We start from the raw sequence: 23127 nt of genomic DNA on the forward strand, positions 1-23127 counted from the left end.
GGGGTAGCAAATTTGTTCCCATAGATCATTTTCTTTTTAATTTACTGGGTAGGGAGTTAATGATTTACAGTGTAGTTGTCACTCCACGGATCATTTTGAGTACTAGATGAACGCTATGGAGACTTCTCTCCAAAACACTTGGAAGGAAATCTGTCCTTTGCCTGGTATTACCTGTGTCTGCATCCTTTGCTGGGTGGAGGGCACCTGCACGTGTCAGTCAGGCCCCGCCTCCAGCCCCGCCCCACTGCGGAACTTGCGGGCAGGAGGGCGGGGTCGCCGGCAGCGAGCTCCGCCCCGCCTCGGGCCAGCCCGGAACTCAATTGCCGACCTCTGTTGTCTACCGGAACTAAAAGGAAAAGGCTCGGGTCTACTGGGAACGGAAGAGTGAGCGGGGAACACATTGGGTGGAGCACCTACTACGTCCGGTGTGTTGCGGGTGGTGCTGGTTTCCGCGAAATGTTCGCGAGATTGTCCGCGACCCTCCCCCGCCGCTCCGTGTGCGCTGGAGGCCGCGGGCCCCCGGGGGCTCCGCGTGTGTCCCCCTCGTCTGGGCGGGGGGCGCTCAGGTAGGCGCCGCGGGTCCCCAGCTCCCCATCATGCTAGAGTTGGGGGGGAGGCGGGGAGTTAGATTATGATCTGCGGGGTTTTAGCAACCGCAGCTTTTAGCCCGAGGAGAGAGCGAGCCCAGAAAGGGAAGCACCTGCCGAGGTCAGAGGTGAGCAGAGCCCCGCAGCCCCTTCTGACCTTCAGCAGCGTCAGGAATTGGCTTTGGGTTTTGCTTCCCAAAATGGCCGTGACATTCTTGCATATATATTATTTATTTGTTGAATAGAGACAGGAATTGAGAAGAGAGGGGGAGATAGAGACCGAGAGACACCTGCAGCCTTGCTTCACCTGCTGGAGACCCTTTCTCCTCTGCAGGTGGGGACCGGGGACTTGAACCTGTGTCCTTGTGCATTTAACCAGGTGCACCCCCTCCCCGTCCCGCCGTATCTAGCTTGTGGCAGGTGCTCGCATTATTGGCGGCACCGAGTTGAGCCCTAAGTGACACTGTAGCTTATAGTTTCAACACGACGCGTAAAGTATCATTAAGTTGAGGACCACTAACTTAATGATTCATTATTATTTTTAACTATGTATGTATATTTGTGCCCCCCGCCTTCTCCCCCTATGGTCCTATATTCTTTTTCTTTCTAAGTCACACCTATACCTATTACTACTTCTGAGTGACCTTCCTTTTTTTCCACTTTTCTCTCTGGGTCCTGATGCAGTTGGAATTCAGAGTCCTCTGGTCATCTTCCCCCTATCACTTCTCTCCCACTGAAGTATGGACCAAAATTCTTTTTGGGGTGCAGAAGGTGGGAATTCTGGCTTCTGTAATTGCTTCTCCACTGAACATGGGTTTTGGCAGGTCAATCCATACCCCTAGCCTGAGGGAAGTGTATTTATATAACCTTTATGCTATCTGTACCCACCCTTATGACATTTGAAAGGAAATATTTACATCAAGTATTTGGCAGTCAGATGTGGTTTGAGAATAATAAATTGAGATTTGTTGACAGTGTTTTACAACTTTTTCTTTTAATACCATAGAGCACATAGAGTTTATATTTATACTAAGGCCTGAGGTAAATAAGAGGCTATAGACAGTTTGGGCAGTGCCAGCAGCCCTGGTTCTTGGTCATTGCTTAAAAGACCAGTTGGTCAATATCTTAGTATACCTGTAACCCATTTCTGAAGCACTGGTGTGTCTTGGGTCTTAGAGAGCTCTGAGCTTTGTAACCTTGGGTAAGTTAACTGTATTTCACTGATTTCTCACTTCTTTATCTGCAAAATGGGACTAGTACCAGCCCTAAGGAAAGATGTGAGTATGAGAAAATGTACATAACAATTATTGCACAAGACTAAACACATTTTTTATTTATAATCTTTTAAGGACAAGATATTTCAGTACTAACAGTGTGATCTACAGCAAGAAAGATGATGCATCTGTTCCAACCCAGGATGTTTCCAAGGAGCCAGTCAACATACAGGAGAAGAAGAAAAAAGACTTGTTGAATATTATTATGGACATGAAAGTTGAATTAAGCGTAGCAAATGTGCAAACAACAAGGCCACCTGGCAGAAAACCACTTAAAAGTTCGGAGGCTTCAACTGGTAGACATCAAAAAGGTAGAAGAGCTGCCTCACAGGAGAGGTAAATTGAATTGCAAGTTGGACGTTCTTTGATAATAATTATTCCAATTCTAGTAAGTTTTTTCTTTTGGGGGGCGAGGAATGAGTTAGAGGGCTGGGAAGATAGCATAATAGCTTTGCAAAAAGATTTTCATGCTTCAGGCACCAGGGGTCCCAGGTTCAATCCCTATCATAAACCAGAGCTGAGCAGTGCTCTGGTTGAAAAACCAAACAAGTGGCCCAGGAGGTAGCATAGTGGATAAAGCACTAGACTCTCAAGCATGAGGTCCCTAGTTCAATCCCCGGCAGCACATGTGCCAGAGTGACATCTGGTTCTTTGTCTCTCCTCCTACTTTCTCATTAATAAATAAATAAAATCTTTAAAAAATAATAAAATAAAAAATAAAAAACCAACCAAACCAAACCAGACAACCAAAATGAATTAAGAGTACATGAGCAATACTGAGTAAATGAAAACGAGGTAACACTTTGTAAGTATGTGGACTAAAAATTACTTGAGAAATACTTTTGTTTTTATATTTAAATGGGGGATACCTGTATATGCTGTATAAAAGAGGAAACCAGTAGTGTTCTAATTGAGAACTCAGTGTTACTAACTCTAGTCTGATTGACTTTTTCCCCCTAATATTTTAATTTATTTATTACTGGATAGAGACAAAGTAAAATTGAGACAGGAGAGCGTGATAGATAGGGGGCCTTGAACCCTGATCCTTTTGCTTTATAGCAGGTGTGCTCTACCAGTGGTACTGCCTGGCTTCGTGACCTAAGTTTCCTTAAAGGACAGTGCCTCTGTTCCAAGGATAAGTCTCCCAAGAGAACTGAGGAGGAATTTGTATCATTTTTTTATGGACTAACTTTTGCATCACCACTCTCATTTCCTGTTCCATGTTAAATTGTTTTATTTTTCTTATTAGTGATTTAGTAGTGTTTCACAAAATCAAAAGATTATGGAAGCATAGTTCCATACCATGCACACCACCAAAATTCTCTGCCCCTTTGTTTTCATGAAGATTTAGAGACAAGTTGACTCCTTTTTTTTTTTTTTCCCCTAAGTTCATGACTTTCAGTTTTCTATATTCCACATGAGTGAAACTATCTGGTAGTTGTCTTTCACATCCTTGCTTCACTAAGCATATTCACCTCCTGTGCCATTAATTTTGTCCAAGAGGACATCATACCGTCTTTTATTTATTTATTTAATACTATCTTTTAAAAAATTGCTGAGTAGAACTCCATTGAGTATATATCACATAACTTCTTTATGCAGCCACTCATTGGTCAATAGGTATATAGGTTGCTTTCATGTTTTAGTTATTGTGAATAATCCACATTGAAATTTTAAAAAATAATAATTATTATTTTTATTTAAAAATTTTTTTTTTGCCTCCAGGGTTATTGCTGGGGCTCAGTGCCTGCACCATGAATCCACTTCTCCTGGTGGCCATTTTTCCCCCTTTTGTTGCCCTTGTTGTAGCCTTGTTGTGGTTATTATTGTTATTGTGGTGTTGTTTATTGTTGGATAGGACAGAGAGAAATGGAGAGGAGGGGAAGACAGAGGGGGGAAGAGAAAGATAGACACCTGCAGACCTGCTTCACCGCCTGTAAAGCGACTCCCCTGCAGATGGGGAGCCATGGGCTTGAACCAGATTCCGTATGCTGGTTCTTGCACTTTGCGCCACTTGTGCTTAACCCGCTTTGCCACCGCCCGACCCCCAATAATTATTATTTTTATTCTTATGTATTTATTAGTTGAGACAGAGAGAAATTGATAGAGGAAGGAGAGAGAGATCTGCAGCACTGCTTCATCACTCATGAATCTTCCCCACTGTAGCTGGGCACTGGGACCTTGATATTTTAACAAGCTTTCAACACTTGATTGAAATGTATATAGATGTGGTCCAGGAGGTGGGGCAGTGAATAGAGCACTGACTCTCAAGCATGAGGTCCTGAGTTCGATCCCCTGGCAGCATATGTACTAGAGTGGTGTCAGGTTCTTTCTCTCCTCCTATCTTTCTCATGAATGAATAAAATGTTAGTATATAGAAAGATACTTGTATGTCACCATCACTAATAATAATAATAATTTGCCATCAGGGTCAGTGCCTGCACAACGAACCCAATACTCCTGGCAGCCATTCTTTCCTTTTAGTTGATAGAACAGAGAGAAATTGAGATAGGAGGGAGAGATATAAAGGGGAGGGAAAGAGAAAGATAAGACAGCTGCAGACCTTCTTTACTGCTTGTGAAGGTCCAACCCACTGCAGCTGAAGACCAGGGACTTGAACCTGATTCCTTGTGCATGGTGGCATGTGCTCTCAACATTATCTTATGTTTGATGACAGAGATTCTCTTATAATTAGACCATTTCATATTACAAAATCAGAAGCTAGGATTAACAAGAACACACCATTGTTATAAAGTGCATGATTCTAGAAAAGGAATACTCACTATATTCTTTGCATACTGTGATCAAATATATATATTAAAATCTGAAATTAAAATTTGTAAGTAATTCATGCCATAGGTAAGGTGATGTGGGGTACCCTTTACTTACACTTCATTCACAGATGAAAGTTTAGAAAGTAACACTTTTCTGTCTATGGCCAGACTACCCCAAACTTTCTCAGTCTTGTCATTTTAAAGTAGCACTTTATTTTAGCAGATTGTTATTCTTGTTCTTATTTTATTTTGCCCCATTCCAGTCATATTTATCCCATCAAGATACTATTTTTTTTTTGTCTCCATGGTTATCACTGGGGCTTCCTGCACTATGAATCCACTGCTCCTGGAGGCTATTTTTCTCCTTCTGTTACCCTTGTTGTTTATTGTTGTTGTTGCTGGATAGGACAGAGAGAAATGGAGAGAGGAGGGGAAGACAAAGAGGGGGAGAGAAAGACACCTGCAGACCTGCTTCACCACCTGTGAAGTGACACCCCCCCATAGGTGGGAAGCCAGGGGCATTGCACCATGTGCACTTAACCCACTGCGCCACTACCCAGCCCCTATACTCCCATTTCTTACTAAGCAAAGTTGTTGACATCTTTATCCAACAACCTTGGGGATAACAGATCATCAGGTGTAGTACAAGTGTAGTACATCAGTCATTTGGCCCCCACTCAATTGATGTGATAATTCTCTTGTGATTAAAAAAAATGTAAATAAGTTATTTTTTATTTCTGATATGTTTCTAGTAACTTCACTCTTAACTTTCTGAAGAGTGGCTTTTTCTTTTAAAAGGTTTATTTATTTTAAGATTTGCTTATTTATGAGAAAGCCAGTGCCTATGCAGTAATAGGAATTGAACTTGGGACTTCACTCACACATATCCTGTACTCTGCCTTGGCTGCTCTTAGCAGGAAAGTCTAAATCATAAAGGAAGCAAAGCTGTAAAATGCACATCGAGGCACCTGTTACCCAACTTCAATGCTTGGCAACATCTTGCCATTTCCTATATTATCTATAGTTTTACCCACTTTCTATCTTCTACTTGATATTGATTTATAGGGGTTTTTTTTGCTTGTTAAGATTTATATACACTGAACTATACAAATTCTAGCTGTAAGATTCTAATAAAGGACCATTTTCATGTAATCCACAGACTTACCAAGATGAAGAGCATTTTTTATTTTCAATTTTTTTTTTGTTTTCCCTTTTGTTGTCCTTGTTGATTTATTGTCGTAGTTATTATTGTTGTTGCTATTGATGTCATTGTTGGGTAGGACAGAGAGAAATGGAGAGAGGAGGGGAAGACAGAGAGGGGGAGAGAAAGAAAGACACCTGCAGACCTGCTTCACCGCCTGTGAAGCGACTCCCCTGCAGGTGGGGAGCTGGGGTCTTGAATCAGGATCCTTATGCCGGTCCTTATGCTTCGGTGCCATGTGCGCTTAACCCTCTGTGCTACTGCCCGGCCCTCCCATTTTCCAATTTTTATGTCAATAGATTTCTCTCCTAAGCAATCACTATTTTATTTTTCACCATTGATTTTTTTTTTCCTGTTCTAGTACTTGTATAAACAGGATCTATAAAGGAGTTCCTCATATAATATATTTTGCTCAGTAGTAATAGTTTTTTTTCCTAATCATTAACTTGAAGTGACATTGAAGAAAATGATGTTATTTAAAGATTCTATTTCATTATGTATGACTTGTCATAAAATTACAGTTTTCAAGAACCTGTGTAGGATGTTAAGTGAGGGCTTACTGCACTCCTTTTTCTCCAGTTTCTTCCATTCATTTTTATTCATGTTGTTGGCAAAAACTGAGTACTTCTTTATTATGTGAATGTACCACAATTTATAGTCTCCTAAAGATAGACTTAGGTTGTTTATAGTTTTAGACTATGATGAATGAAACTTCTATGAGCAACTTTTAAATAAAATTACCTCTAATTTAAAAGTCCTATGACTTTATGGAGTCAGGTGGTAGCACAGCAGGCTAAGTGCAGGTGGCGCAAAATGCAAAGACTGGCGTTAGGATCCCAGTTCAAGCCCCCGGCTCCCCACCTGCACGAGGAGTCACTTCACAAGTGTATACATTTCTCTTCCCCTCTCTGTCTTCCCCACCCTTTCTCCATTTCTCTCTGTCCTATCAAACAACAACAACAATAATAACTACAACAATAAAACAACAAGGGCAACAAAAGGAAATAAATATTTCTTAAAAGGTCCTATGACTTTATAACTTCTAAGGCTGATTCCTTACCCTTCCAGTCTAATATATTGTTCTTAGCCAAAACTATGCTAAGTGTCCACTAAATTTAACATCTTGAAGTTTTTCTGAAACTGGTACCTCATACTTATAAACTCCTGATGTTGTCAGAAATTGAATTAAATATACTTTTGAGTGACAGAAAGTTGTTTCTGACAAATTTTACTTTCTAATAAGTGAATGACCTAGTAAATAATGATTCTTTTTTTTTCTAACAGTGAGTCCCTCAGTCCTGAGTTGGTGGCTGCTGCATCTGCTGTTGCAGATTCTCTCCCTTTTAACAGGCAGACAACCAAGTCAGAGCTGCTCAGACAGCTCCAGCTGCATGAGGAAGACTTAAAGGCACAGAGAAATAAAGAAAGACCTAAAATTAGGTTAGTAACTAAATAACTATGTCATGAATGCTGACATCTAAATATGGGCTATCGGGGGTTGGCCAGTAGCTCAGCAGGTTAAGTACACATGGTGCAAAACCCGAGGACTGGCGTGAGGATCCCAGTTCAAGCCCCCAGCTCCCCATCTGCAGAGGGGTTGTTTAACAGGCAGTGAAGCAGGTCTTCAGGCGTCTATCTTTTTCTCCCCATCTCTATGTTCCCCTCCTTTCTCCATTTCTCTCTGTCCTCTCCATCAACAACATCAATAACAACAGTAATAATAACCACACAATGATTAAAAAAAAAAGGAAAATAAATAAAATAGCTAAAGATGGGCTATCATCATGTGCCAGATGACTAATATATAGTATAATATATGGTACATTAATTTATATATAAAGTTACCTCATAAACAGAATGTAATACTTTGATGATTCATTTTCATGCAGTGCCTGGGAATGAATTCAGAAGCTCACATATGATGCCATTTAGTGGCCTTATTGGTATTTGAGCAAGTGTAAAACAATAAGTAAAAATACCTAACATTCAATTTTTATGCATTTTTAAAATGTAGGCAATTGGTATACAGGTATACTGATTGTAGCTAACTTCTCTAGATGTTTAGCAGCTTGACAGAATATGTTTTTATGTCTTGAGTATTTCTGAAGAACGTCTTTAAATGAACAGAAAAATAAATCTTTGTGGAATGTGAATGTTTATGTTTAAGACTGTTTAAGCATAGCTCTTTATGCTGTATTAGTGCATAAGTGTGAAAAAAATTAAGTGATATGAATCTCACATTTAGGAAAGTTTATTACTATCCACAAGTAAAGTTTCTAATGTATTTAACCTGTTTCTTATTTCAGTTTCAGTAATTTAATATCAGATATGAAGATTGCCAAGTCTCCCACAGCCAGAAGTAGAAGGCCAGTGCATCAGATTCAGTTTGATGAAGGTGCTGATGATTTTCTTGACCAAGAGAAGACCAGTGCTCTTAGGACATGGTATTTGGACTTTGTAACCTATTTGGCTTTGTTTCACTGTACTTTTACTGCTGAGTCTGCTATTGCTGACAATTATCTGTACATTTTTGGCCTGTCATCTTATTGACCATGTACCGTTGTATCGAGACAGAAGGGTGCCCTGGGACTAGCTGCCCATGTAGGGACACTTTTTTGTCCCATTAATCAAAATGGGCCTTACCTCATTTTATCCATGATGAACAAGGAATAAGTGGAGCTAACTGAGTTTGGAACAAGTGAGCATTTTGTGAGCAGTGCTATATTTTATTCTGATGCATGCCTGAAAATGTGTATTCCTATCCTTTTTCTAATTATCTTCATGTCTTAGAGACATAACCCACCTCTAAAAAGGAAGGAAAGGAAGGTCATCATACTTTAAAGTGGTCAGTTATTTGTAGCCATTTGCATTATTTAGTAATTTGCAGTTCTTAAAGATGCTAAGCCATACCTTATACCTATTTTGTAATAGAAAACCATCTGCATTGCATTAAGTTTCTGTTCTTTTTTAATGAAAGCCTATGAAGTGATAATTGCAGTTCTAAGAAGACATTTGGACATGATTTGGCAATATCTGATTGACCTTTATAAAGCAAGATATGGTCACAGTTGGAGTATGTTTCTAATACTGATAACCCATGGATTTTGTCTTAAGTATAACCTTAGGAACTTAAATTATCTCCTCTGGTTGTTAAAATTACTAAAGTATCGTGGAAGGCTGGAAAAGATGATTAGCAGTTAATAAAGGAACTTCAAGAAGTTACTATGCTTGGAAAATTATTTGAATTACCAATTTAAAGTGATTTTATATCTTTTTTTTTTTTTTTTGCCTCCAGCATTATTGCTGGGGCTCGGTGCCTACAGTATGAGTCCACTGCTCCTGGAGGCCATTTTTCCTATTTTGTTGCTCTTGTTGTTGTTGTTATTGTTGCCATTGTTGCTGCTGTTGTCAGATAGGACTGAGAGAAATTGAGAGAGGAAGGGAGATAGAGAGGGGGAGAAAAAAGACACCTGCAGACCTGCTTCACCCCTGTGAAGCGACCCCATGCAGGTGGGGAGCCTGGGGCTCGAACCGGGATCCTTATGCTGGTCCTTGCACTTTGCACCATGTGCACTTGCACTGCACTACCGCCCGCCCTTGTCATTTTGTATCTGTAGCATGCTACTGAGTAAAATAGAATGTGTACCTGAGGCTTAAGATTCTTCAAGAATATTTTACTTAAGTCTTTTTTTTTTTTAATTTATGGGACATTCTGACATTTATTTATTCCCATTTGTTGCCCTTGTTGTTTTTATTGTTGTAGTTATTCTTGTTGTCTTCATCGTTGTTGGATAGGACAGAGAGAAATGGAGAGAGGAGGGAAGACAGAGGGGGAGAGAAAGATAGACACCTGCAGACCTGCTTCACCACCTGTGAAGCAACTTCCCTGCAGGTGGGGAGCCAGGGGCTCCAACCGGGATCCTTAAGCTGGTCCTTGCACTTTGCGCCACCTGCGCTTAACCTGCTGCACTACCACCGACTCCCTTTACTTCAGTCTTATAATCTTCTTTAAACCGAATTTATTTGAAAATATTCTATGTAACCACATCAGAATGTTATATTATAGTTTTGATTTGCATATGTGCTGAAATGGGAAGGTGGTGAGAGAAGCAAACAAAAAGTAGAAAAGGGGTTATTGTGCAATATATGATCAGTGCATTGAAAATCTGACTAAAGGACTAAAATAAAGGGAAGCAGTGATGAGATACTAAATTGGTTACTCAACTCTAACTTGAGACAATCAGCCCTGAACTGATTCCTTCTATTACAGAGGGTGTGATTCATGGCCCACTGGCTTTGAAGTCACAGTTGCCTGACTTAAGTTGTGACTAGGGCAACTTACATAGCCCCATTGTCACCTCTCTCCTGAATGAAATGCTTAAAGTGAAACCAGTTTAATTGACTTTCCTAAGGAACGTGTATGAATTCTTTATAATGGATGCATGGCAAATGTGCATCCCCTTCCTTCCTCTTTTGTGCAATTCTCTCTCTTTTTTTTTTAATATTTATTTATTTTCCCTTTTGTTGCCCTTGTTGTTCTTTATTGTTGTAGGATAGGACAGAGAGAAATGGAGGGGGGGGAGGGGAAGACAGAGGGGGAGAGACAGATAGACACCTGCAGACCTGCTTCACCACCTGTGAAGTGACTCCCCTGCAGGTGGGGAGCTGGGAGCTCGAACCGGGATCCTTCCGCCGGTCCTTGCGCTTTGCGCCACGTGCCCTTACCCCACTGCGCTACTGCCCGACTCCTGCAATTCTCTTTTTAAAATTCCACACTTTCCAAATCAGTTGTTGTTTACTGTAAATTACTTTAGTCCCTCATCCTGTTTACCTGACAGACAGCTGAGGGAATATTGGCTGGTGGAGAGAAGCATTCAAGGCACTGAGAATAGTTCTAAAGCATAAATGCCAATAAAAATATGTTGAGATCTTTTAGTATAAAACATGTGGAGTGGGGGGTGAGGAGGAGGTGCATTGCACCAAAGTAAAGACTTTGGGGTTGGGGTGAGGTTTCAGGTTCTGGAACATGATGGCACAGGAGGACCTAGAGGGGGTTAGATTATTATGTGGAAAACTGAGAAATGTTACACATGTACACACTACTGTATTTTACTGTCAACTGTAAGCCACTAATACCCCCAATAAAGAAAAAAGTGTTCTGTGATCTTTATTTGCTTTTTTTAAAAAAATTCATTTTATATATATATATATATATATATATTTTTTTTTTTTTTTTTTTTTTTTTTTTTAACTAGAGCACTGCTCAGCTTTGGTTTATGATGGGGCTGGTGACTATAACTCAGAACTTGGAGCCTTAAGCAGGATTTTTTTTCTTTCCAGAACACTGATCAGCTCTGGTTTATGGTGGTGTGGGGGATTGAACCTGGGATTTGGGAGCCTCAGGCTGGAGAGTCTTTTTGTATAACCATTATGCTATCTATCCCCACCTTTTATTTGCTTTCTTAAAGATTTATTTGTTTATTTATTTATGAGATAGAGTATCACTTTTGTATGTTTGATATCCAGGGATCGAACTTGGGTCCTCATGCTGAAGAGTTGAATGCTTTATGCAAGCCCTACTCCTGGGCCTCTACTTTATCTAATTTTAATAAGGTCTTCTTATTTTTAAGTTGACCAGTGATTTTCCATCTACATTGAATAATAGTTCATGTAAAATGTTTTCTCATAGGCTGTATTTTATTGGGGGTGTATGAAATATTCAATAAAACTGATTGTTTTCCTTTTTCAGTCTTAACCAAAGTATATTCAAGGGGAAGAGACTTAATATTTTTGAGAAGTCAGATGCAGAAGAGGCACCTGAAACAGGTCTGTTAACAAAGTTCCTTCTTTCAAAAACATTCTTAACAAGTTTTGATTGTATATTAGTCAGATATTTTAATATCTCACCCTGTCTTTGGCCTCAGTCTTACCAAAGTGTAGTGGTTGGCATTGCTAGTCTTGGTCATATTTCTCCCCTTGGAATATTGTATTCTAAGAGATAATGGGAGGTAAGAACTGCCAGCTGCTGAGGAGATAGTATAATGGTTATGTAAAAAGACTTTCCTGCTTAAGGCTCTGCAGTCCCAGGTTCAATTCTCAACAGCACCATAAGCCAGAGCTGAGTAGTGCTCCACCAGTAAAAACAAAAACAAAACTGCTAGCTGCCTGACTTCAGAACTAAGGATTTGTGTTAGAGCTTGAATGTGGTCACCTATGATTTGCATGATAGCACTTCTGTGTTATTAGTGAAAATAAATATGTGACTCCTGTCCTAAGGCAGTTTATAATCTATAAAGATACAGTTTTTTTTAATCTGTTTAAGTATAGATTTTACTTATTTACTAGATAGAGACAGAGAGAAATTGAGAGGGGAGGGGGAGGTTGAGAGGAAGAGGGAGAGGGAAAGACAGACATTTGCAGCCTTGTTCCACCACTCATAAAGCTTTCCCTCTGCAGGGATTTGAACCTGTATCCTTGCACACTGTAAAGTGTGTGCTTAACCAGGTGCACCCCCCCCCCATTTTCTTCTTAATAATTTGTATTGGGGGGGCTGGGCAATAAGTAGCGCAGTGGGGTAAACGCACATGACACAAAGCACAAGGACCACACCTGCCCATGGGGACCAGGGGCTTGAACCCAGGCCCTTGCGCATTGTAACATGTGCACTCAACCAGTTGTGCCACCACTCAGCCCCGATTATTGACTTTTTAAGAAACTACCCAACGGTTTCCAAAATGATTTAATCATTTTACATTCTCACCAGCAGTGACTATGGAAATCTAATTCATTCTTGAGTTTCTAAATAATGAATTAAAACATATAGTAGTAAGAAAATAATGTTATACTACCTAGCTTATAGGCTTGCTTGTGGGAATTGAATAATAAATACATCAGAAACATTTAACACAGACTAAAAGCTTAGTGTACATTGGTAATATTATGTTGGTATGTTAATTTAAATTCTTTGGCCTTTATTTCTAGTCCATTAGTGATTTATCTTGACAGACTAAAAATAAACATGTTAGACTTAACAGATTAGATTCACATGTTCTGTAAAAAATTTCACATTTAGGGGCTGGATGGTGGCACACCTGGTTGAGCACACGTTACAAAGTGTAAGGACCTAGGTTCGAGACCCCAGTCCCCACCTGCAGGAGGAAAGCTTTGTGATTGGTGAAGCAGTGCTACAGGTGTCTCTCTGTCTCCTTTTTTTTTTAAATTTATTTCTTTATTGGGGAATTAATGTTTTATATTCAACAGTAAATACAATAGTTTGTACATGTGTAACATTCCCCAGTTTCCCATTTAACAATACAACCCCCACTATGTCATTTATCATCCTTCATGGACCTGTATTCTCCCCACACACCCACCCCAGAGTCTTTTACTTTGGTGCAGTACGCCAATTCCAGTTCAGGTTCTACTTGTGTTTTCTCTTCTGATCTTGTTTTTCAACTTTTGCCTGAGAGTGAGATCATCCCATATTCATCCTTCTGTTTCTGACTTATTTCACTCAACATGATTTTTTCAAGGTCCATCCAGGATCGGCTGAAAACGATGAAGTCACCATTTTTTACAGCTGAGTAGTATTCCATTGTGTATATAGACCACAACTTGTCAGCCACTCATCTGTTGTTGGACACCTGGGTTGCTTCCAGGTTTTGGCTATTACAAATTGTGCTGCCAAGAACATATGTGTACACAGATCTTTTTGGATGGATGTGTTGGGTTCCTTAGGATATATATCCCCAGGAGAGGAACTGCAGGGTCATAGGGTAGGTCCATTTCTAGCCTTCTAAGAGTTCTCCAGACTGTTCTCCACAGAGGTTGGACCAATTTACATTCCCACCAGCAGTGCAGGAGGGTTCCTTTGACCCCACACCCTCTCCAGCATTTGTTGCTGTTACCTTTTCTGATGTATGACATTCTCACAGGAGTAAAGTGATATCTCATTGTTGTCTTTATTTGCATTTCTCTGACAATCAGAAACTTGGAGCATTTTTCATGTGTTTCTCGGCCTTTTGCATCTCTTCTGTGGTGAATATTCTGTCCAAGTCCTCCCCCCATTTTTGGATAGGGTTATTTGTTGTCTTGTTGTTGAGTCTGGCAAGCTCTTTATATATGTTGGTTATTAAACTTTTTTTTAAATATTTATTTTATTTATTTATTCCCTTTTGTTGCCTTTGTTGTTTTATTGTTGTAGTTATTATTGTTGTTGTCGTTGTTGGATAGGACAGAGAGAAATGGAGAGAGATGGGGAAGACAGAGGAGGAGAGAAAGATAGACACCTGCAGACCTGCTTCACCGCCTGTGAAGCGACTCCCCTGCAGGAGGGGAGCTGGGGTTCGAACCGGGATCCTTATGCCGGTCCTTGTGCTTTGTGCCACCTGCGCTTAACCCGCTGCGCTACAGCCCAACTCCCGGTTATTAAACTCTTATCTGATATATGGCATGTAAAGATGTTCTCCCATTCTGTGAGGGGTCTCTTGGTTTGGGTAGTGGTTTCTTTTGCTGTGAAGAAGCTTTTTAATTTGATGAAGTCCCATAGGTTTATACTTGCCTTAGTCTTCTTTGTAATTGGATTCCTTTCATTGAAAATGTCTTTAAAATGTATGTGGAAAAGAGTTCTGCCAATATTTTCCTCTAAGTATTTGATAGTTTGTGGTCTAACATCCAAGTCCTTGATCCAGTTGGAATTTACTTTTGTATTTGGTGAAATACACTGGTTCAGTTTCATTCTTCTGCATGTTTCAACCCATTGTTTCCAACACCATTTGTTGAAGAGACTCTGCTTTCCCTATGTAATAGTCTGGGCCCCTTTGTCAAAGATTAGATGTCCATAGGTGTGGGGCCTCATTTCTGGGCTCTCAATTCTATTCCACTGGTTAGTGTGTCTATTCATGTTCCAGTACCAAGCAGTTTTGATGACAATGGCCCTATAATACAGTTTGAGATCTGGGAGTGTGATGGCTCCAGTTCTGTTGTTTTTTCTCAAGATTGTTTTGGCAATTCTAGGTCTTTTCTGGTTCCAGATAAACATTTGTAGCATTTTTTTCTATTCTCCTAAAAATGTGCTTGGGATCTTGATGGGGATAGCATTAAATTTGTAGATGGCTCTGGGTAATATATTCATTTTGATGATGTTAATTTTCCCAACCCATGAACATGGAATATCTTTCCACTTCTTTGTGCCTTTTTCAATTTCTTTGAGTAGTGACTCATAATTTTCAATATATAAGTCTTTCACTTCTTTGGTTAGGTTTATTCCTAGATATTTTATTGTTTTTGTTGCTATAGTAAAAGGAACTGATTTCTGGATTTCAATTTCTTCTAACTTAGTGTTTGCATAGAGGAATGCCACTGACTTTTGAATGTTAATTTTGTAGCCTGACACCTTACTGTATTGCCTGATGATTTCCAAAAGCTTCTTGCTGGATTCCTTAGGTTTTTCCATGTATACTATCATGTCATCTGCAAATAAGGAGAGTTTGACTTCTTCTCTTCCAATCTGTATGCCTTTAATTCCTTGCTCCTGCCTGATTGCTATGGCAAGAACTTCCAACACTATGTTGAATAGTAATGGTGATAGTGGGCAACCCTGTCTAGTACCTGATCTGAGTGGAAGTGCTTCCAGTTTTTCACCATTGAGTATGATGTTGGCTGTAGGTTTGCTATATATAGACTCTACTATCTTCAGGAATTTTCCATCTATTCCCATTTTTTGTAGTGTTTTGATCATAAAGGGATGTTGTATTTTATCAAAGGCTTTCTCTGCATCTATTGATATGACCATGTGGTTTTTGGTCTTGCTTTTGTTGATGTGGTGGATCACATTGATTGATTTACGTATATTAAACCAACCTTGCATGCCTGGGATAAACCCCACTTGGTCATGATGAACAATCTTTTTGATATATTGCTGTATCCGGATGGCTAGAATTTTGTTCAATATTTTTGCATCTATGTTCATCAGAGATATTGGTCTGTAGTTTTCTTTTTTGGTTGTGTCCCTGTCTGCTTTTGGTGTCAGGGTGATGTTGGCTTCATAGAAGCTGGCAGGGAGTATTCCAGTGTCTTCAATCTTTTGGAAGACTTTTAAAAGTAGAGGTATTAGTTCTTCTTTGAAGGTTTTGTAGAATTCATTTGTAAAACCATCTGGTCCAGGACTTTTATTTTTGGGGAGATTTTTGATAACTGTTTCAATTTCATTAGCTGTGATGGGCCTATTCATGTTATCCACTTCCTCTTGACTTAGTTTTGGAAATTGGTAGGTATCTAGGAAATCGTCCATTTCTTCCAGGTTCTCTAGCTTGGTGGCATATAGTTGTGTCTCTCTCTCTCCTTTTCTATCCCCCCTCCCCTCTCTATTTTTGGCTGTCTCTATCTAATAAATAAAGATAATAATTAAAAAATGTTCACATTTATAAGCATATTTTAAAATAAACATTATTAAAATTTGCTTTTCTTTTCCACTAGAGTAATGGGAAAGAGACATTAGGAGTGATTACCTGATACTGGCATAAAAGTTAAAGCTTTTAAATTCTGTAGCTGGAGTCTCTATATGTCATTTTTGTTTCAGCTTTAGCTTGCAAAACATCACCTTCCACTACATACTATCTAATTATGAGCATCAAGTTCTGAAAACATATTACCAGTTTCAGAGTTAATTCTAACAATTGTAAATAGAATAATTTTTACATTGACTTAGACTTTTGTGAAATATTTTTATTACAGAGACAACTCCTTCACTTTGGGATCTGGAATTTGCTAAGCAGTTAGCCACAGTGAATGAACAACCGCTTCAGAATGGTTTTGAAGAGATGATCCAGTGGACAAAAGAGGGGAAGCTGTGGACCTTTCCAATTAACAATGAGATAGGTAAGTCTTAGCCTTAGCAGTTTATAACGTTTTAACAATTGGATCATTTGGACAGATGTTAAGTTGTAGATCTAAATGTTTACATGAATTTCAAAATGGCTAAAACATGTTAGAAGTTCACTTAAGTCTCGATGTTCAATAAAGAAAACAACATAAGGTGTTACATTTTTCCCCTTTTCTATTTTTTGTTGGTTAGGACAGAGAGGAATTGAGAGGGGTGGAGAGAAAGAGAAAGAGAGATACTGGCAGACCTGCTTCACTGTTCATGGAGCATTCCTCCTACAGATGGGGAGTTTGGGCTTGAACCCAGATCTTTGTGCATGGTAACGTGTGTACTGAACCAGCTGTGCTACTGCCTGGCTTCTGTCTTTTCAGTTAGGAGAAATCCACTTGCCTTTTTTTGAGATCCACTTTTTAAAAAACATTTTATTGTGTTGTTACTGATGGAGATGACCAGTGACAATGGAGAAAGGGGAGATCCACTTCTATTTCTATGGTAAAACTAGTTAGAAATTGTCAACACCTAAACAAATGCTATGAAAATCTAGTCTGTATTTTTTAAAAATATTTATTTCCTTTTTGTTGCCCTTGTCTTTATTGTCCTTGTTATTATTATTGCTGTTGTCGTTATTGGATAGGACAGAGAGAAATGGAGAGAGGAGAAGAAGACAGAGGGGGAGAGAAAGACACCTGCAGACCTGCTTCACCACTTGTGAAGCGAATTCCCTGCAGGTGGGGAGCCAGGGATCAAACTGGGATCCTCACGCTGATCCTTGCGCTTTGCGCCACGTGCACGTTTAACCCACTGTGCTACTGCCCGACTCCCCTTAGTCTGTAATTTAATCTTTGTAGAATTACATTGCCACTGTATTATTACTTTACTTTTTGGTAACCTTGAATTTTTTGGATTAATAAGTTGGATGGAAGTTTAAAGTCAGAAACATCTAATCTTCAATAAAATTCTACTTTGTGTAGGGAAATATTAATATAATTACACATCCTTTAACAGGTTCTTAAGGTTTTCTACATTTGTGTAGTAATAAATGTATCATGACGTATTCTGGTTTTTACACTGTTAAAAAGTATCAGGGTAGGAGCTGGGTGTTGGCACACCTGGTTGAGCTCACATGTTACAAAGTGCAAGAACCCAGGTTTGAGTCCCCCGTCCCCACCTGCAGGGGGAAAGCTTTGTGACAGGTAAAGCAGGGCTACAGGTGTCTGTCTGTCTCTCTCCCTTTCTGTCACCCCCTTCCCTCTTGACTTCTGGCTTTCTCTATCCAATAAATACATAAAAGATAACTTTTTTTCAAAAAAGTATGTAGTCCGGGAGATGGCGTAGTGGATAAAGCATCAGACTCTCAAGCATGAAGTCCTGAATTCAATCCCAGGCAGCACATGTACCAGAGTGATGTCTGGCTTTTTCTCCTCCTATGTTTCTCATTAATAAATAAGTAAAATCTTTTTTTTTAAAAAAAAGTATATCAAGGTAAGGCTAAAAAAACACAAGAATTTTTTTAAAAATTATTTTAAAAGATTTTATTTATTAATGGGGAGAGAGACCCAAAGCATCACTGTGGCACATGTGGTGCAAGAGATCAAACTTGGGGCCTTGTACCTGTAAGTCCAATGCTCCAGCCACAAAAGCACCTCTCTGGTCATAACACAAGAACTTTTTTAGTTGTCCAGACTTGGGTACAGATCCCAGCTCTGTCAGGAAATTACTTATTATTATTTATTTGTAAGGAAATCATTTAACTTTCTGAACCTAACTTTCCTCATACATAAAATTAGAGATACCTCATTATAAGAATTTAAGAATTAAATAAGATAAAATTAAGGAGTTGCTCAGCACAGTTCTTGACATTTAAATACATTTTAGTTCCTTTCCTCTGAATTTTAAAATTACAAAAGACTAACAAAATAAAATTTGTGATAGATACTAAGAGAAAAATACTTGATGATACTTGGGTTGTTCTTCTAAGTCTTCATGGTTAATCACATTATTTTAAAACCCAGAATTGACCACCTGAGAGATGACTTTACCAGAGTCCTTGGTGTGAGCCCTGACACAACACCAGGGGAAATGGTGTAGTGCTGCTGTATGTAGTCTGTGTCTTTCCTCTCACCCCCGCAAATAAAAATAATGAAAAAGTCAGTCTAGAGGTGGTAGAATAGAGAATATGTGGGGGGCCAGGTGGTGGCACACATAGTACTAAGCGCATGGACCCAGGTTCAGTCCCCTGGCGGTTCATAAGCAGTGAAGCAGGTATCTATCTCTCCCCCTTTTGATCTCCCCCGCCCCTCTCAGTTTCTCTCTGTCCAATCTAATAAAATAGAGGGGGAGAAAAGAAAAAATGACCACCAGGAGTGGTGGATTCGTAGTGCCTTCAGCAATAACCCTGGAGGCAAAAAGAGAGAGAGGGAGAGAGGAAGAATGTGTGAAGTACTACCATTGTCGTAATAATAAATAAAATAATAATAATAAAGCCAGTCTGAGGTGGATTGCCATGTGACTTTACTAGGAGAAACAGTATAATATAGTGGATAGGAAGGAGTTCAAGTTCATGAGTGAATTCTGAATTTAATCTCTCCATGCCTCCTCACTTCCCCTATCTAAAATAACAGAATAATTACTTTTTAAAGAGGTTCTTCTGAGGAAAAAGTGAGATTATACAAATAAACATCACCACTATCATCTCTTTCCTTCCCTCTTTTTTTCACCCTTCCTCCCTTCCTTCCTTCCTTCCTTCCTTTCTTTTTCTTTCTTCCTTTCCTTCTTCCTTTCCTTCTTTCTTCCTCTGTCATCACTTTCTACAAGTGATTTGCTGCTATAACACTTTTCTGTTCTGTACTATAATTTCTAGGAGCCACCCCACTGAGTGATAGAAATACATGAACTGATAGTACATGTCATCAACAGTAACACTAGAAATCAGGATCTCGAGTGTCCAAATTCCAAAGGAATTTTTCTTTAAATTTGACCAGGTTTTTGAGAAAGACTGATTTCTGAAAAAAGGAAAATGAAAAGAAAATCTTGGTTTTTCAGTCTGCTTAGGAGATAAATGTAGCAAGCAAGCATCCTTAAACTTTGTGTGTGTGTATATATATATATATATATATATATATATTCCCCTTTTGTTGCTCTTGTTGTTTATCATTGTTGTTGTTAATTGTTGTTGTTAATATTGTTGTTGGATAGGACAGAGAGAAATCAAGAGAGGAGGAGAAGACAGAGATGAGGAAGAGAAAGATAGACATCTGCAGACCTGCTTCAAAGCTTATGAAGTGACCCCCCCACACACACCGCATGTGGGGAGCCAGGCCTTGAACCTGGATCCTTATGCCGATCCTTGTGCGCTTAACCCGTTGTGCTACTGCCCTGCCCCCTGTATGTATTATTGATGCTTTAGAGCCAGGGCAGTCTCACTTCAGCTCCTTGAGTGGATTTTTTTTTTTTTTTTTTTTTTTTTTTTACCAGAACACTGCTCAGCTCTAGTTTATGGTGGTAACAGGATTGAACCTGGGACTTTGGAGCCTCATGCATGAAAATCTCTTTGCATAGCCGTTATGCTATTTACTCCTGCCCGACGGGATTGTTAACTGATTGAAAATCAGAAACTCTGGCAACTCCCTCACTTTTGTCATTCCCCTCAATACATAGGTCAGAACTTCTGGATACTTTGAAAAGCCGCATTAGAACCTAGAGCCCTGGGAGTCGGGTGGTAGCACAGCGGGCTAAGCGCAGGTGGCGCAAAGTGCAAGAACCAGCATAAGGATCCCAGTTCGAGCCCCCAGCTCCCTACCTGTGGGGAATTGCTTCACAAGCGGTGAAGCAGGTCTGCAGGTGTCTGTCTTTCTCTGTCTCTCTCTCTCTCTCTCCCTCTCTGTCTTCCCCTCCTCTCTCTTTGTCTTATCCAACAACATCAAGAACAACAATAGTAATAACTACAACAATAAAAACAAGGGCAATAAAAGGTAATCAATCAATCAATCAGTCAGACTCCTTTAAAATAAAATTTAAAAAAAAACTAGAGCCCCAACAGCTCAGTGACTTGTTATTGGTTTTATTTATTTATTTTTTACTTTTTTTCTTTCAATGAGAGATGTGCAGAGAGAAAAAGACCAGAGCACTGCTCAGCTCTGGAGGTGCTGGGGATTGAACCTGAGACTTTATAGCCTCAGGCATGAAAGTCTTACGTAAGGAGTCAGGCGGTAGCGCAGTGGTTAAGCACAAGTGGTGCAAGGACTGGCGCAAGGACCTGCGTAAGGATGCCGGTTCGAGCCCCCGGCTCCCCACCTGCAGGGAAGTTGCTTCACAAAAGGTGAAGCAGGTCTGCAGGTGTCTGTCTTTCTCTCCCCCTCTCTGTCTTCTTCTCTCTCCATTTCTCTCTATCCTATCCAACAATGACGACATCAGTAACAACAACAAAAAAATAACAAGGGCAACAAAAGGGAATAAATAAATATTAAAAAAAAAAAAGTCTTACATAACCACTGTTATTGCCCCAGCCCTCAGTGACTACCTTACCAGAGCTCTGCTCGCTGCTGCTAGGGTTTGAGCCTGAGACTTTGTTGCCAAAGGCATGAAACTTTTTGCATAGCCATTATGCTGTCTCTCCAGCCTAATCAATAACTTTTTAAATATATTTATTATACTTATTTTGTGAAGTGTCACTTTAATTCTTTGGGGAACGTTTTAATTTTAGGTACTCACTACATCAGTTTCAGAGCATACTACTGAAAATGACAAAATGGAATGTCCTGTATTTAAAATTCACTTCCCAGTGTTGTTTTCCATTCACCTGACTATAGGTCTTTTTTGTTTTACTTTATTTCAATGAGTGAGAGATATATAGAGTAAGATACATAGAAGAGACCAGAGCACATCTCAGCTCTGGCTTATGATGGAGCCGGGGATTGAACCTGGGACCTTGAAGCCACGGACAGGAGAGTCTTGCATAACTGTCATGCTATCTCTCCAGCCCCCAGTTTGTTTTGTCACTGAAACTGTACAAATAATTTTTCCCAATTTGAAGTAACTTTTTTTTCCCAGTTTTTAAGAACTGGGGTTTGGGAGGCCAGGTGGAGATATACCTGGTTAAGAGCTCACATTACAGTGTGCAGGGACCCAGGTTCAAGCCCCTGGTCCCCACCTGCAGGGGAAAGCTTCACAAGTGGTGAAGCTGTCTCTCTTCTTCTATCTCCCTCTCCCCTCTCTATTTCTATCTCTGTATCTAATAAATAATAAAGAAATAAATTTTAAAAGAACTGGGTTTTTATGGGGGTGAGGCAGTGATATACCTGTTGGATGCACACATTACCTTGTGCAAGGACCTGGGTCTGAACTTCCAATTTCACCTGCAGGGGCAAGCTTCATGAAAGGTGAAGCAGGTATAGGGGCATTTCTTTCTCTTTCGCTCCTTGTTTTCCCCTCCCCTCTTAATTTTTCTCAGTTCTGTCTAATAAAAAAGAAAGGAAAGAGGAAAAATGGCTGTAAGCAACAGTGAATTTATAGTGCAGGTACTGAGCTCCAGCAATAACCCTGGTGCCAAAGGGAAAAAAAGTAATTACTGCTACAGTTTATGCAGCTACAATATGCTTAGTGTTGTAAAAGAGCTGTATAAGTTTTGTACCTACTTAATCTTTGTAAATTCTCCTTGAAGATAATATTTTAATCCTCTTATTCCTTAGAAACCAATACTCAGAGAAGTTACACAGTTTAGTTGGTGGACAAACCTGGGTCTAATGCCAGAGTCCATGCCTTTTACTGTAAAGATATGTTTCTTTATTAATATTTTATGGTTTAGGTTTTATACTAAAAATTAAAATGTAACAAATACTTCTGTTTTCACTTTGCCTCACTTTCTAGGTCTTGATGATGATGGCTCAGAGTTTCATGAGCATATATTTCTGGATAAATACCTGGAGGATTTTCCGAAGCAAGGACCTATTCGCCATTTCATGGAGTTGGTGACTAATGGCCTTTCCAAAAACCCATATTTGAGTGTTAAACAGAAAGTAGAACACATAGAGTGGTTTAGAAATTACTTTAATGAGAAACAGGACATTCTAAAAATAAAATAATGTACAGTTAAACTGAAGACTATAGAGAATTTTTGTTTTAAGTGGTTAGAAATGAATATTACAATAAAGAAGTTTTACTAGAATTTTCCCCTATATTGTCTTATTGTATCTGACTTGTGTGGTATTTCATGTTAAGTTGCTGACGATTATATACTGGTAGCTAAAAATATGCTTGTATGGAAAAAAATTATCAGAATTCACAGGTCCAACTTGTAATTCTTAACAGAAGAAGTATCTTAGAATTAAATATAACTATTGGTTTGATTTGGTTTTTATCAGAGCACTGCTCAGCTTTGGCTTACGGTGGTACTAGGGACTGAACCTGGGAT

General features: G+C 39.4%; 1 protein-coding gene across 2 annotated transcripts; it reads left to right on the forward strand.

Annotated features, from left to right (window-relative positions):
* Positions 1-377: 377 nt before the first annotated feature.
* On the forward strand, positions 378-22881 carry MRPS31 (mitochondrial ribosomal protein S31). 2 transcript variants are annotated; one of them, XM_060194894.1, is made up of 7 exons: positions 379-566; positions 1937-2197; positions 7121-7276; positions 8143-8280; positions 11586-11662; positions 16571-16714; positions 22584-22881. In XM_060194894.1, the coding sequence occupies exons 1-7, from the start codon at positions 457-459 to the stop codon at positions 22796-22798; spliced, it is 1101 nt and encodes a 366-aa protein (XP_060050877.1). In that variant the 5' UTR covers positions 379-456; the 3' UTR covers positions 22799-22881. The 2 variants fall into 2 exon arrangements, with proteins under 2 accessions (XP_060050878.1, XP_060050877.1); XM_060194895.1 differs by lacking the exon at positions 7121-7276 and having other exon boundaries at positions 378-566.
* The last annotated feature ends 246 nt before the right edge of the window (positions 22882-23127 follow it).

The sequence above is a fragment of the Erinaceus europaeus genome, chromosome 7 (genome assembly GCF_950295315.1).
Source record: "Erinaceus europaeus chromosome 7, mEriEur2.1, whole genome shotgun sequence".
NCBI classification, from domain to species: domain Eukaryota; kingdom Metazoa; phylum Chordata; class Mammalia; order Eulipotyphla; family Erinaceidae; genus Erinaceus; species Erinaceus europaeus.